At 38.9% G+C, this 14,450-nt stretch overlaps 1 protein-coding gene across 3 annotated transcripts in view; it reads left to right on the top strand.

Annotated features, from left to right (window-relative positions):
• Positions 1-5,423, top strand: part of SKAP2 (src kinase associated phosphoprotein 2) — a 171,527-nt gene extending 166,104 nt beyond the window's left edge. Inside the window, exons 12-13 of one of the 3 annotated variants that reach the window (XM_004762532.3) lie at positions 2,495-2,596; positions 3,018-5,423. In XM_004762532.3, the coding sequence (XP_004762589.1) occupies positions 2,495-2,587 (93 nt within the window). In that variant the 3' untranslated portion in view covers positions 2,588-2,596; positions 3,018-5,423. Of the gene's footprint in view, positions 1-2,494; positions 2,597-2,951 lie in introns of all 3 variants that reach the window. The other 2 variants (XM_004762531.3, XM_004762530.3) reach the window with 2 other exon arrangements.
• The last annotated feature ends 9,027 nt before the right edge of the window (positions 5,424-14,450 follow it).

Genomic DNA, 14,450 nt, shown 5'->3' with positions numbered 1-14,450 from the left:
TTTAGAGTACTTTTATGAGCAAATTTCCTATGCTTTTGAGTTATTTTAAATTAAGTAAAGTATTTAAGATGATTAGAGTCTGAAACTTTTATGTTTTCCTAGAATGATACTTTTAAGGGATGTGTTTGCGGCTGATTAAGCTCCTCCCTCCTGTTTCTGACCATCCTTTCTATTAAATAAATCTTACCAGTGACCGTCAGGCAGAATTCTCTCAGGTGTGAGGTATGTCACTGGTCCTTTAGTGAAATGATTCTTCGGAAATCAATTTCTTAAATTTGGTTGTGAGTGGGCTTTTTGAGAACAGGAATGTGCCCTTACTTGAGAGTACAGATGATAGCCAAAGCGGAATGTTATAAAGTGAGGTAAGTGTCATTTGTGTGTAAACCTGGAGGCCCCGATCTCAGAAAGCAGATTCTGGTGTTCACACACCCTCAAGCCCTTCTCAGAAAGCAGATTCTGGTGTTCACACACCCTCAAGCCAAGTGTGCTCTGTCTGCCTCTTGGTGGAGGGGGTTAGTTCCTTTACTCTTTAAAAATAATCAATTTTTTTTTTTAAAAAAATGTTAGGCTGACATTGGTAGGAGCTTTCCTATTCAGACTTAGCCTGGTAACCATCCATTTTGAAATCTTACAATGTAGGCCTTTTGCCTCCGGAAGGTTAAATACATTTGTTTTGTGAAGCATTAGGCCCTAATTGTATTCATTGCCTTAAAAATTGAGAAGGGCAGTTTTATTAGGTACCTATTAAGATATAATGGTTGCTAATCATAGCTTTCAGTAAGTTGGTGTTTCCTTTCTGATAAATAGATCCTACGGAGATTTTAGCCACTGAGTTCAGGCATCAGACTATTTTCATTTCTTAGATAGTTGTATCCACTAAATTCACACTGACATTGAACTTTGAAACTTAAGATCTTGAGTCCTCTGCCCCATGAGCCAGAGCTGTGCCCTCATTAGAATAAGAAGCGTAGGGTTAACAGCCTGACTCCCCAGCCCACCTTTTCCTTCCACCTTATGCTTCCAAGAAACCGGATCCTAGAACAACCCACTGTTTAAAAAGCACATACAGATTTTAACCTGATATTCTGTCTATTGATAGACTACATGTCAATACACACATGCCAACGTTGCTACATTTGTATTGAGGAATTGTATGATTTTCCTTTCTGATAGCCAATAGCATATACTAATCAATACAGATGTTAAGTCTGTGCCAGTATGAACATTCCCTCCCCACGTGTAACTCGATATGCATATGCACATTTATCTATGACTCAGATGTTGGAAAATCATAGCCTATTGAATTACTTTGGGGATTGATTTTAAAAATTTATCTTCTATGAAAAATTAAATTTGGGTCCTACAGTGCTTTTGTGGAGTATTGCTTTTGGAAGATATTATTCTTGAAACTTGTAATTCATTTTACTTTGTTTGTATCTCACTAAACATAAATAAATTTGAGACAAAAATACATTAGTCAATCTGGCAGACATATGAGGCCCATCGCTGTGTGTTCATGATGCCGACAGCAGTGGGGTCTCTCAGTGGAGGCAAAGGGGAGAAAGGCAGGTGTGGTTTATCTCCCATTGCAAAGTAAATCCCAAAGTGTTTCATCAATCACTCTTTTTTTACAGCTGGATTAATATTTCACCTTTATAACTTGAGATACTTTATTTCTTGTTGATCTTCTGCTCTGAGGGTGAACCTAATACCACCTTTTAATTCCTATCACCCACCCTTTATCTTCCTTTATCTAATATAGTTTTTGATTAGGGAAAGCTGAACAGTGCATGCCTTGGGGAAGCTTTTTAAGAGGAGCCTTGAAAAATTATTTTGTAAAGCAAATATTTTTGGATATTATTAGTGTTCTCTTATTTCCTCATTTATGTGTTTAAAATATCTATACTCACATAATAGATTTTAAGAAGGGGCATAGCTCTGCCTTCGAAATAATTTTCAGTCATATGAGTTTAACTTGGAAAAAGTTTATTGTGAAAAAATAATTATTTCCTTGCTAGATGATAAGCTTCTTGAAGGCCAAGATCGCATCCTAAGGGTCTTTGCTGTGACCTTGTAGCATCTAGCACTGGTGTTTGCACAGAAAAGGTGTCTCTCCAGGCTCTGTGTGTGGGTGTGTGTGAGTGAGAAAGAGAGAGAGAGAGAGAGAGAGAGAGAGCAGGGAGGGAGAAGGGAAATGGGCCCGGGGAGCTGACTTCCTCATGGAGTTCCATTTGCTAGGTTCTTATCCCAAGTGACTGTTTCTGTGTGCTATATAGAGTAATAAACAGGCTTTGTCTTATATGTTAATTTAAATCGTTGCCTAACAGCATTTTTAAGTGTCCAGAAACAAAGGAAAAAAGATTAAAATGTTTCAATTTGCAGCTCAAGCTCTTGTAACTTTGTAAAAAGAAATAACATTTCTAAGAAGTCGCATATAAACGACATTGTACTTATACCAGTCTAAAGGTTAATATTGCATATTGTTTTCAATTAGGAATACAATAGATATGGCTGGTGGGTAGGAGAAATGAAGGGAGCCATTGGCTTGGTGCCGAAAGCCTACATAATGGAGATGTATGATATTTGAGAGTCCTGGGTAAGTACATTTTAATCCAATATTCTGTAATAGCTCATATGTTCTCTTGGTCCCTGTGTTATGAGTCTTTGCCTTTTGAAAAGTCTTTGTAGTTTTCTGATAGCACAAAGATCATGCTTCCATATCTTCTTCTTTTAAAAAAAATCTGGTTTGATTTTTAAAATAACTTCATAGCATTTACTTTGGAAATAGATTATTTAGATAAAGTCCCTTTGCTAATAACTGGATGTTTTTTCAGACCTTCTCTTCTTGAGTAAAATACCATTCTTTCTGGCCTTTCTGAAGAGCTGAATTGACAAAATGTTGAGTAAATACTCATTTTTCCTTGCCTAAAAGTGTATTTTTTTTTTCTAAGCAGGAAAAAATCAACATTTCACTGGAAGAAAAAAATTCAAATGCAGCTTTCCTTTTTTGCCTACAGAAAAGGAAGATTCTCCTGCTCGTCTGTAAACGCTTTGGATTTAAAATCAACTTGAGAGCATGAGTGGCAGTTTGTAACCTTTTCGTGTTTTGTTGAACCTTTTTCTTTGTTATTTTATGCATTCAATATAATATTCCTCTGATGTGAAATTAAGTAAAGAATATTAATTAAGTTAGAGGCAAGCAGTAAAGTTGTACCTGTTGCTGTTTTGCGAAGACGAAAGTCTCGTTTTTATTATTTGCTCATTTGATTTGTGTGAAGAATTCAGCCCAATTTTATATGTTCTTCACAGTCACTGCTGCTTTTGGTGATTTTGGTAATTTCTCTTCCTATTGGATGTCAGTGATATTTTAGAGTGTAATATATAATTTCATGGAAATTTTAATTAAATCTCTCATGTAAGCTTTTGGTAGATGATATCTGAAGACTGTGGCTTTGTTCAAACTTTGTAGAGGATCGATCGTGGTGCTGATTTTTCACACAGTGACATGTTTTCATGAAAGAATTTGGACTGATTTTTGCCTCGTGTTGAAGAAAGCCACAGGAAAGAAAGAATGACAGAGCCCCCGGGACACATGTGCAGCCCAGAGCCACAGCGTGCCTGAAGCCCCTTATCAGGAACACACAGCCCACCCTGGAGACGGGCTGGCTGACGTTTTCCACCAGAGTTGTGTTTAAATTTAATAAAATAAAAAAAAAATTCATCGGAAAGCCCCTCCTGCCTCCTACAGCGCCACAGAGGATCCCCTGTATTCTCAAAGTGAGAAGGTCTAACGGAGCACTGTCCGTCCGTGCCCACTCATCGCTGTGCTGCTCAGTTCCCGGCACAGAACAGTAGGGCTCCGGGGTTGGGGGTGCGGGGGCATTGAGCTGTGCTTCTCAGAACCATGAGGAGGAAAGGAAGGGCTCCGAGAGGAGAGCCTGGAAGTCATGGTGGGAACAGGTACCAACAGGTGAGTGGGAAGGTGTAGGGTGAGCCTGACTTCAAAGGAATGTGCTGGGCTGCCTGAGCAGGCTTTTTGCAGTAATAACCTGACCTTTTCCTGTATGTTTGAAGTCGGGGAGTTGTAAATGCCAACGGGGTATCAGTGTGGCCGTGATATTGAAATATAGATATTTGTCTATCTATCTATATCTATATATATCTATCTCCCAAAATGCACTGATGATTGGATCATTACAGAGTCACCTAATATTGAATCATTGATTAGTAGCCACTATTTTTGTTGAACTTTCCAGATCTTTGCTTTATAAAGATTCTAGCTGTGAATGTACTGATATTTAACTGCCCTTATTTATAGAAAATTATTTATAAGCAATATTTCAGAACTTACGTTTTACCATTGTCTTCTTACTGCTGTGATCATCTGAATTCAAATGTAGTGAAACTGATTTTTTAGTTTTGGGGATTGTGAGTAGACTCTCATTTATGTAAATTAGACGTTGTCGAGTTAGAGCTTTCAGAAATTAATTTGTGCCCTCGTTTAATCTTGTCCTAATAGAGAGCCGTTGGAGTCGATTGAAATCATCTTGGCAAAAGTGAGATGACCGGAGATAAATTTAGCGATCTGTTTTTCAAAGGCTGAGAGATTGAAAAGCAAAAAGCAGCTGTGGGTTTCCCTTGAACGTATAGTCTCGGTTGTAGATACAGGTTTTGGGCTTCTTTCTGGTTTGAGTGAAAATTTCAGGGCTGGGCCAGTAGGTGGCAGCAGCTTTTCATCGCATACCCAAGCCCTGGGCACCCCCTCCCCCACTCGGGCACAAGCTTGAGCAGAATGTAAAGCATGTAAAAGATTTTTGCCTCCTTTTACAGTTAATCCAGGAGAGGGAGTCCTTTGCCAACTGATGACCAACAATTCCAAGCCAGATAGTCTCTGTGAATGGTGACAATACAGATATAAAGTGTTACTTCTGTCCAGAGCTCCTCTGGCCTTTGTTCTTGTTTAACTTGAACATAGGTGGGAGATAAGAAAGGAGACAAAAGATTTAAAATGAAAGTGACAGGGAAAATAATCATTACTTTCAACTCATGACTACTTTATATTCATTTGGCGAAATCATTTGTATACTACCAGGGAGAAAGTTTTCTTTACACCCTTGACAATATATCACACTCTCTTCAAGATCATAATAATATCATTAATGTGCATTTAAACAACATGGCTTGTTAGAAAATATGCTAATTGCTATGTTCTCATTATGTTTGCTTAGCTTTTATTTGTTTTTCTATGAACAGTTAGAGAGCTAATTTTTTTCAAAGGTGATTGTAAGTCATATTTTATATAGCATTTTGCTTGATTATTTGCTCTGTACTGAATTTGTACTCTATTGCCATTAGATCTTACAATAATGTTCCACTCTGCAAATTTTTAAGGTTCAAATAAAGTTTAATTGTTTGCAAACTGTTATGATGCTAATAATTCAACAGCCTGCTGTGTTACTAATGAAATTACTTTGTTATGATTAATTTGGAAAATAGTGTGTTGATTGTAGTAATTAAGCACAACAAGGTGAAGTAAATGATTCTAATGCCATCTGGCCTCCAAACTGAATGAAGAAATGAAATAGAGCTGTCATCTGAATTTATTCAAAGAAGTAAGGATAATACAAATGACTTTCATTGCTGTAGGATTTACACTTAACCACAGCTCACTCTGTTCTGTTTTTGCCAATTCGTTGCATGTGACACTTTTTCTTATGAAAAACAATGTTGCTTAGCCTAGTTATTGTCTTGAATACTTTATATTATTTGAAGTTGACTATTTTTACCTTGTGTTAATTTAATTACAGATAATTACATAAAGTATCATAGGATCATAGAAAATTACTTTGCAACCATCTGTAAGTGAAATCTATATACGTGGGGGGTGGGTTGCTATTAGTGTACAAATATGTCGTATAGCCTTTCATAAACAGCAGAGATTTCATTCAGTTGTTTCTAAACTGTTTCCAGTCAGGATTTCCTCACAGTTCTTCTGATTTCTACCTTTCCTATAATTTCTGCAGTCTGAACTATTGCTACTCACTTGACAGAGGCTGGTGACTTCCAGGGCCGTGATTAAACGCAGACCCCAGAAATGAGTTCTAGAGCAGAGATCCCAGATTTACTCTTGAGCCACCATAAGACACTGACTTCAGCACACGCGTGGTTTAAAAAAGTTTGAACTTCGTCATTGAGACTGAGTGAAGCATTGTGTAAATTTTCAAATGAAGAAAAGTACTTCTAAATTTCAAATAAATCAGTCGTTTGTATTTCAGTGGAATAGGCTTTTAGAGACACAAATTGTATAGAAATCACTTTTCTCTTGAGTTCAGGAGATTGAAGAATATTGAAAAGTAGTCTCCATGGTAAAGAAAGAGGTGGTGGAGAGGAAAACACGATGAAGCCATAGAAGACACAACGTGCTTCAGAGGTTGAAGGAATATAATGAGAATATGGGACATTAAAACATCTGTTAAAATGGCTTAGTTTGTGAGTGAAATCCCAAGTATTCTAGAACACAGAGAAACAAATCAGTAGTATATTATTAAAGTATCTTTGTACAAACTTAACCTACACTGTAATGCATAATTTAAACAGTTAATCTTCTTGGTTGGGAACAAGGGAAGTCTAGACATGCTCAACATTCCCGTTTACTGCCTTACAGTTGAGTTTTAGAATTTCTGTTAGAACCCCTGATATATAACATTCTGTGATGAGATAAATACAACATTATATGATCACAGTAACATGGAGTGACATTTTATTAATGGTTTGAAGGGCTTTTTCTTGTTTTCCCTAGTAGGATCTGCCCTATCATTACTTGGATGCAAACATAGGATTTATTGCCAGTGGGATACTTCAGAGTATATGGTGTGTGTCCAGTAAATACTTGTTAATTAACTGATTTGGCACCCTACCGTTTCTCAAGACCTGAGATTTAAGACGAGAAGCGAAGAGCTTGACTTCTATACCTAGTAGAAAAAAATGTCTTTTTCAGTGAATACATCAGCATTCTGACTGACATTCGCTTCGTCAAAAGATCAGTCCCTTTTATTGAGTCTCTGAAAGTAGTCCGACTGTCTCCATAGCCCCGTCAACAAGTGGACGGGATTTGATTGGTGGCAACAGGCGAGTGAGATGGAGAATAAGGAAGGTGAGCGTGGTGTCTCCTCTCTGTTCTGGCCGGTGTTGTCACTCTTCTAAAGAAGGCACAGATGACTCAGGCAAGTGGGGGCAAGTGATCTAGTTTCACTTTCCCTTACCTTCCAAATCACAGCCGGCTTGAGTTCCACCCGGCCCATGTCAGAGACGCCCTCTGATCTTGGAAGTTGCAGCCTTGAGTGGATCAAAAAGGAATTTCGGAAGAGTGGGAGGTTTCACAGTTGTTGCCAAATCCAGCCATGATTCATTTCCGGGTCTCTTTTTAAGCGTTACTCCCTATTTCTTGAGAAGTTGTATTATCGTGTTCTCTTGAATGCTTTGACTCCCCAGAGCGAAAGGACCCATCAGTGTGGAGAGCAGCCTGAGTCATACCGGGGCTGGGCTGCGCCCTGAAAGGAGTGGGAGGAGGTTGGAAGCGAAGCAGGGCAAAAGAACCTATGAGTACGTGCCGAGGTGTGAAAATATAAAGCGTCTCAAAAGCCCATTTTTTTTTTTGAGACTTTATTTATTTGACAGAGATCACAAGTAGGCAGAGAAGCAAGCAGAGAGAGAGGAGGAAGCGGCTCCTTGCTGAGCAAAGAGCCCGATGCGGGATTCCCAGGACTCTGGGATCATACCTGAGGCGAAGGCAGAGGCTTTAACCCACTGAGCCACCCAGGCGCCCCTCAAAAGCCCATTTCTTTTTTTTTTTTTCTTTTTAAATTTCTTTTCAGCGTAACAGTATTCATTGTTTTTGCACCAAAAAGCCCATTTCTTAAGTGCTTTTCTTGACACTGGAGACTTGCAAAGTGTTTTCCTAGGTTGCTCTCCACTGTCTTCACTGTTTTATTGTTCCTTACTCAGAGAGGTAGCATGGAACAGCCCTTGTCTCTTTCCTGTTTATTGGCCTCGACTTCATCATATAGAAAGATCACTCCTGCTAGAGTCAAAGCAGGTGCCACTTTGTAGCCTGAACAGCAGTTTACCTTTTGTTTGCTCCAAGTGTCCCACCGGTGCTCTCCGAGGAGAAAATTAATGACACCAATGTATGCCAATTAAAAATGACTGCTGCAGAGGAGGGAAAAAAGTTCTGACAAATGAGCAGATTCCCATACATTGTCTCCTTTCCCCGGCCCCCTCGGGAGTCCATTTAGCAAACCCTGTGTTCTTTAACTCTCACGTCCAATGATGATAACCACGTGACTAGCACTAGCAGTGGCCAACATTAACTGTTGACTCTCTGTCTCACTCTGCACTTTTCATCAAATCCTCCTGGCAACTCCAGGAGGTAAGATGTGTTGTTTATTCCCATTTTCCTGATGAGCAAATTGAGACTAAGTAATTTGTCCTGATGTCCAGGAATAGGAAGTTCCCCGGCCTCCCTCCCTTTGACGCAGCAACATTCTGCTTCCCAGTACTGTGACAGATTCCAACCAAAGGCATAATTCTATCGTTTGCATATAGAAGGCACTCAATAAATTGATGATGGCACCGTTCTTATGAAATCGTCCGGAGCACGTGAAATGCTCACGGATGGATCATCCGACAGCTGAATTCACCCCACTCAGTAGTCAAAGCAGCCCGTGGTGACTGTAGCAAATCCAAAGCAGCCAAGCCACCATGAAGAAGAAATGTCAACACAAGAATATTTCTATCCATGAACTTCCAGTCTGGCTAAAGAGGGTGTCTCTGAAGGAAGCAGAAAGTCGAGAGAGGACATCAGGCCAGAGGGACACTTCTCTCAGGACCCTTTCTCATCCTCTCCACCACCCCAAAAGTCAAGCCCAAAGCAACTGAGCAGCCAGGAAAGCCCTAGAGAGGTCTGAAAAGCAGCTGCTTCGGTTTCAAATCATTCTTTCTTAGTTGTTGGGGGGCATGGGGGGGGTAATCTTTTTCTTTTAACGAGTTTAAGGGATTATTATTAACAAACTGTTCAGCCCTTTACAATCAATGAGCAGACTTCCTTATAAAACTTGCAACATTTTGTAACTTTTGCTGGTCTTTCTGGCTCCCAAGTGTGAGGTGTTCTTTCTTGGGCACCTACGAGGTTGTGTTGTACGGGGCTCCATGAAGAACCTCTTCTGTTGCGTTTTTGAACAAGTGCTTTTAAGGAATATTTTGTATTGCTTGTACTGCTTGGAGGCTAGCAGGGGCGGGGGAATAGGAGAGAGGTCCGGACTGCCGTCCACTCGAGGGCTCTGCCAAAGGAAGGGTCAGGTGCAGCCCTTGGAGAGTCCGTGGCACACCTGGAACTGCTGGCTGTCTCAGAGCCCGAAAGAAGCACGGGGACTGTAGGTCCGTTTCCAAGGGCTAGTGCATGGGACAGACTCTTCTGAAACGTTTCCAGGCTTGCTGATCAGGACATCATGCTTCAGAACCAACAGGGAGCAAAGGACTTTGCATTGTCTTGCTCTCCAGTTTCCCCCCAAGTAGATCCAGTCGGTATAAAGTGACCCATGCAGGCGGATAGAGGACTCCTTCCTAATTCCCGGTTCAAACAGACTCATGGTCTGTAGAGTCTTAGTCACTCCCTGCTTTCCTCTCCTTCCTCCATTTTGCTCCTCTTCCTCAGGCTTTCCCGAGGAGCTAGGTCGTATGAGGCATGAGGTGCAGAATTCTTGCCACTCTTTGGAGTTGTTAATAGCAGTCGTGCTCTCTGCTTTCTGGGAACCCAGCAAAAGCAGGTCTGTAACTGTATTGTTTCCCCTGTTGATGGACACCCCGAATTGAAAAATTGACATGGAGCGATCTCGTGTGTGTTGTTATCTATCTGTTGCTTTGTTCAGTCGGTCAGCGTATTTATTTTATTCTTTATTATCATCTCAGCACTTTACTATTTCTCTTCTTATCTAATTAAATGATTCCATTTTGAATAATTACATTTAAGTGCCAACAGTGTGCTAGGGGCGTTTCAAACATTGAATCAGGGGCGCCTGGGTGGCTCAGTGGGTTAAAGCCTCTGCCTTCTGCTCAGGTCGTGATCTCAGGGTCCTGGGATCAAGCCCCACATCGGGCTCTCTGCTCAGCAAGGAGCCTGCTTCCTCCTCTCTCTCTGCCTGCCTCTCTGCCTACTTGGGATCTCTGTCTGTCAAATAAATAAAACCTTTAAAAAATTATTAAAAACAAAACAAAACAAAACATTGAATCGTCACAGTCTTTTCCAAGAAGACTCACAGTCTAAAAAAAATAGGACATAAACTCAGGGAAGGAGAACAGCCCCAGGTAGCCTTACCTTTGTGAAATGCTTAGCAAGTTAAAACATTAGCAGTGTCCTAAGTCATAAAGCAAAGGTTCTCTGATTTCATTAAATCTGAACCTAAAAGGCGATCTTGAAAAGAAACTGGAAACACACACACACACACAGGGAATCTATCTATCTACTATCTATCATCTATATGTATATATATATTTTTTTAAAGTGTATAGTTGGGAAAGTAGGTGCAAGGGTTTCAGTGTTAGTTCAGAGGAAAAGATTGATTTTTGGAAAACCTCTGGAATGCTTGTAGCTACTGAATTAAGTGTGGGGGGCATGAAAGAGCTGTGTGTGTGCATAATGTGGATATCTTTTAGAGTTGCTGCCAATTATGGTTAAAGGTCATTCTGAAAGCCGTGAGTGACCCCTACCCCTTTAGGAAAAAAGACTATTTTCTTTCAGTTGGGGACAGAGTTGTACCAGCTGAGAGTGAGTAGTAGGAAGACCATGGGAACTGGAGTCCGTCAAAATTCTAGTTTCAGTTCTCGAATGCACTGTGCCTTAGAAAAAGTTTCCTTGCCTGCAAACACCAGCAGCACTGTTCTCTCTCCCTCCCAGGTGGGCTCAAGTGAGGTTATATTTGGAGATGGCTTGAAAAACCAATGACAGTGTTAAATAGGGCTTTCCTGGATTTGAAGATATGAGAACTGAAACAATGGGTCAAAATAAAAATTTATCCTCCACACCAAAATCAAGCAAAGGAAAAAAATGGTAGCTATGAGCACTGGCTGTGCTACTATTTGGAATAATGTTAGTGGGCTGTTGATTTTATTATTTTATAGCAAGAACTGATAAAACCATCCTCAAGGAGTTTGGGGTTAAATTCTCTTGTAATCCTAAATGCATTTTTGAATCGAGCCATTATTTTCTAAGCTATGGTTACTTTCTGTTAACTGGGTTTTCAATAACAGGGATGTTACTTCTCTCTGCAAAATTCCAAACTAGACTTTTCTTTTGATATTTAAAACCATCAATCAGAATAATGGGCTTTAGGAATATGTTGCTTATAGTTGGTCGGACTTAGCATTTGAATATATTTTGTAGCAGATACCCTAAAAAAATTTTCCTTTGGACCAGTATCCACTCTCTTTATGAACTGTTCTTCCAGACGGGTGTCCGTGACTGTTTGCATGTGAATACACACTTCTTAGCTAAACATTATCCTCAGGTGCATGTCTGAGAATAAGACCATTTTATTGGATCAAATTAGCCTTGTAATATAGCACTAGTCTCGGTTTGTAGTTTATGAAAATATGGGACTAGAAATCAGGGCAAACCAGAACCTCATTACATGTAACCTTAATGCTTTAATGTTATAACTTTAGGCAAAGCTAATAAAAAATGCAAAGGACTCTTAAATAATTGAAATTATCTAAAAAATTGAGCATATTCCTTCAAATAATAATGGCTTTCATGATCTGATTTTTTAAAAATTCATTTCTCATATCTTGAATTACTCAGAAGTGTAGACATCAAAGTAAGTTTGAGTTTATTTAAGATTATTAAATATATTTGTTATACAGCATCATTGAAAATTCCATTTTTTAGCCTAGCAATTATAATGTATAATGTTATGCAATATAGCATTCTAGCAACATATCTGATAATATCATTATAGTATAGAATGAGTTTTCAGCACTTCTTTCTCAAATAGTGGTCTGTAATGTGATGCCTTGACTATCTTGAACCATTATTCAATTCTGTTAATTTTAGTAACAGTCATATTGTGTACCTGTGATTATTTGCTTTCTAAAATAAAAGCTTGTCTTATCTTATTCAACTTTCCTTATTATTTTCATAAGGCATTTTTCATGGCTATCTGGGTCAAGGAAAATAATGAACTACAGTAACTGGGATTGAAGTCAAGATCAGCCTGTTCCTAAAACTTTTCCTCCTCTTGCTAAATAATTACAGTAGACATTTTTTAGTTGCTGGCACACCGTCCTCTGCTTCCCCCGGTGCTCGGGTATACAGCAATAAATACTGTATATTGATTACTACTTAATTCTAATGGAAGTGTACTGAGGCTGGAAACACATTACAGCTTAGCATTTAGTGCCTTTGTTTTTAAATAGTTTTTAAAATTTAAAAATTGATATAATTGCCCCAAATATGCTTTGGTTATTGGATCCATATCATGCTGAAAATTATTCTGATTTCATGTCTTTTCTAAAGATTATTTTGTTCACAATGTATTTTCCTGGCACTCCATTGCTATTTTTGCCTAACTGAAAATCTGCCATTTCCATTTTAGCTGAGTTTGGAAATACGAAAAGCATATTAGAACAACACATTAAAGATTAGTATAGAAGCACCAAAAAATGAATGGAAGGGAGCCATGTGGAGATTTTAAATTTAGTAAAATTATTCAAGTGTGTCATTTTAATCCATTAATCTGGCCTGAGACTGCTTTAAAGAAACCTTTCTCCCTAAACGAGGTTTTCCTCGTGTAAAACACCTTGAGAAAAGAAGCTTCTCCCCTAAAACAAATACTGGATTTTGTCTTGTTTTGTTTTGTTTTCTCAAAGAGAAGGGTGAATCGAGAGCTTCCCTAATCCTGTGCTATAATTTATTCTTAGTCAAAACCAGATTGCCATTTACGCACTAGGTATTAAAAGCTAGTTATAGTCATTAAAGGTGGTCTCTCTAATGCTTGGCATTAAGATACTCAATATGAGATTTATTTTCAAGCTATTTCAGGGCCGTGAGGGAAGTTGTTTTCTTTATGAAGGGAATTCTGTATTTTACTTCAGTATTTGTAGCTTTTTTTTTTTTTTTTTTTTTTTGTAAATAGAAAGCAGAGAAGGGGAGAACGGGAGGTGGTTGTTTCTTTGAATCTGAACATAGTCTGTCTTCTTAATGAACCCTCCGCACTGCCCAGAAAACAGCTCCCTGCAAATAAACATGCTAGAAGTGATTTAGCCACAATGTCCACACTGTGTAAACATCTAATTATTACAATAAAATTGTCAATAAATTTACATTACTGCTCCCTTTTCAAACGTTAACCAACTTTTTCTTCGCTTGATAAAAGAACATAAATTGTATTTTTATGTGTTGGTGTTTTTGTTTTCATTACACTTCTTGCTGCACTCTAGACAAAAGACCGCAAACCTTAATGCCCTGAGTTATTCCCGGACGAAGGAAACTCCTACAGTTGTTTATTAATGTCATGTGTTGTGTTTCCTTTCACGGGGACACAGCCTCAGAGGCTCCACAATCTGATCTTTAGTCACGGCGTTAAAGAAAAAAAAAAAAAAAAAAAAGCCATAAAGCTGGTATTGTGGTCGCTGCAGCTTTAAGAGAGACACAAAGAATTAAGGCCTCTTAAAATCCACGATTAGAATGGGAATTTAAGTTACATTAGAAGCAAAAGATAAAATGGTAAAATGCAATAATTTCCTTTAACAAAGATTACGTCCAGTTTTCAGAATTATGATATCATGTTGAATATAATTGTGGAACAACCCCCCCCACGCCCCGTATTTCTTATATAACTGGTACATTAACATTAGAAAAGCAGAGTGATATTGAATTCTAATGAGGTCTGGCCTATATGCTCTGCTAGGAGAAGAATGAGGATAATTCATTTGTATTCTACAAAGCGCTCGGAAATCCACGCGCATCCCTGTGGCTTCAGCGCGTGGTCTGATCATCTGTTCCTCCCGGGGAGGGGGAGGGTGAGATTCATTGCTTCGAACAGCATCTGAGCTGGGGAAGGTAGTTAACCACTTTCCTGCTAGCTGTTGTTTCCTAATGACTGTTTAACATGGTGGCTCTGCATATGCATCCGCTTTACCTGTTCTCATCAAGGATCTTAAAAATTGCGATGCTTCTGTTGGTGACAGTGCAGCTCTGTAAAAGCCAAACAAAGAAAACGGAGTGAAATTCAGCAGGGTAAATGTGATTTCACCATCCTCGGTAAACATGTCGCTTTTAAGTAAACAATGAGATGACAGTGAGGTATTTGTTCATTAAAAGAAAATCTGAAAAATGCTCCATTTGATCCAATATTGGCTGTTTAGGAAAAAAAAAAACAAAACAAAACTGTGTTCAT

This window comes from Mustela putorius, unplaced genomic scaffold (genome assembly GCF_011764305.1).
Source record: "Mustela putorius furo isolate JIRA1106 unplaced genomic scaffold, ASM1176430v1.1 tig00003845_pilon_pilon_pilon, whole genome shotgun sequence".
NCBI lineage: Eukaryota > Metazoa > Chordata > Mammalia > Carnivora > Mustelidae > Mustela > Mustela putorius.
The sequence above is the reverse complement of the archived record's forward strand: the minus strand, read 5'-3'. Positions and strand labels throughout refer to the sequence as shown.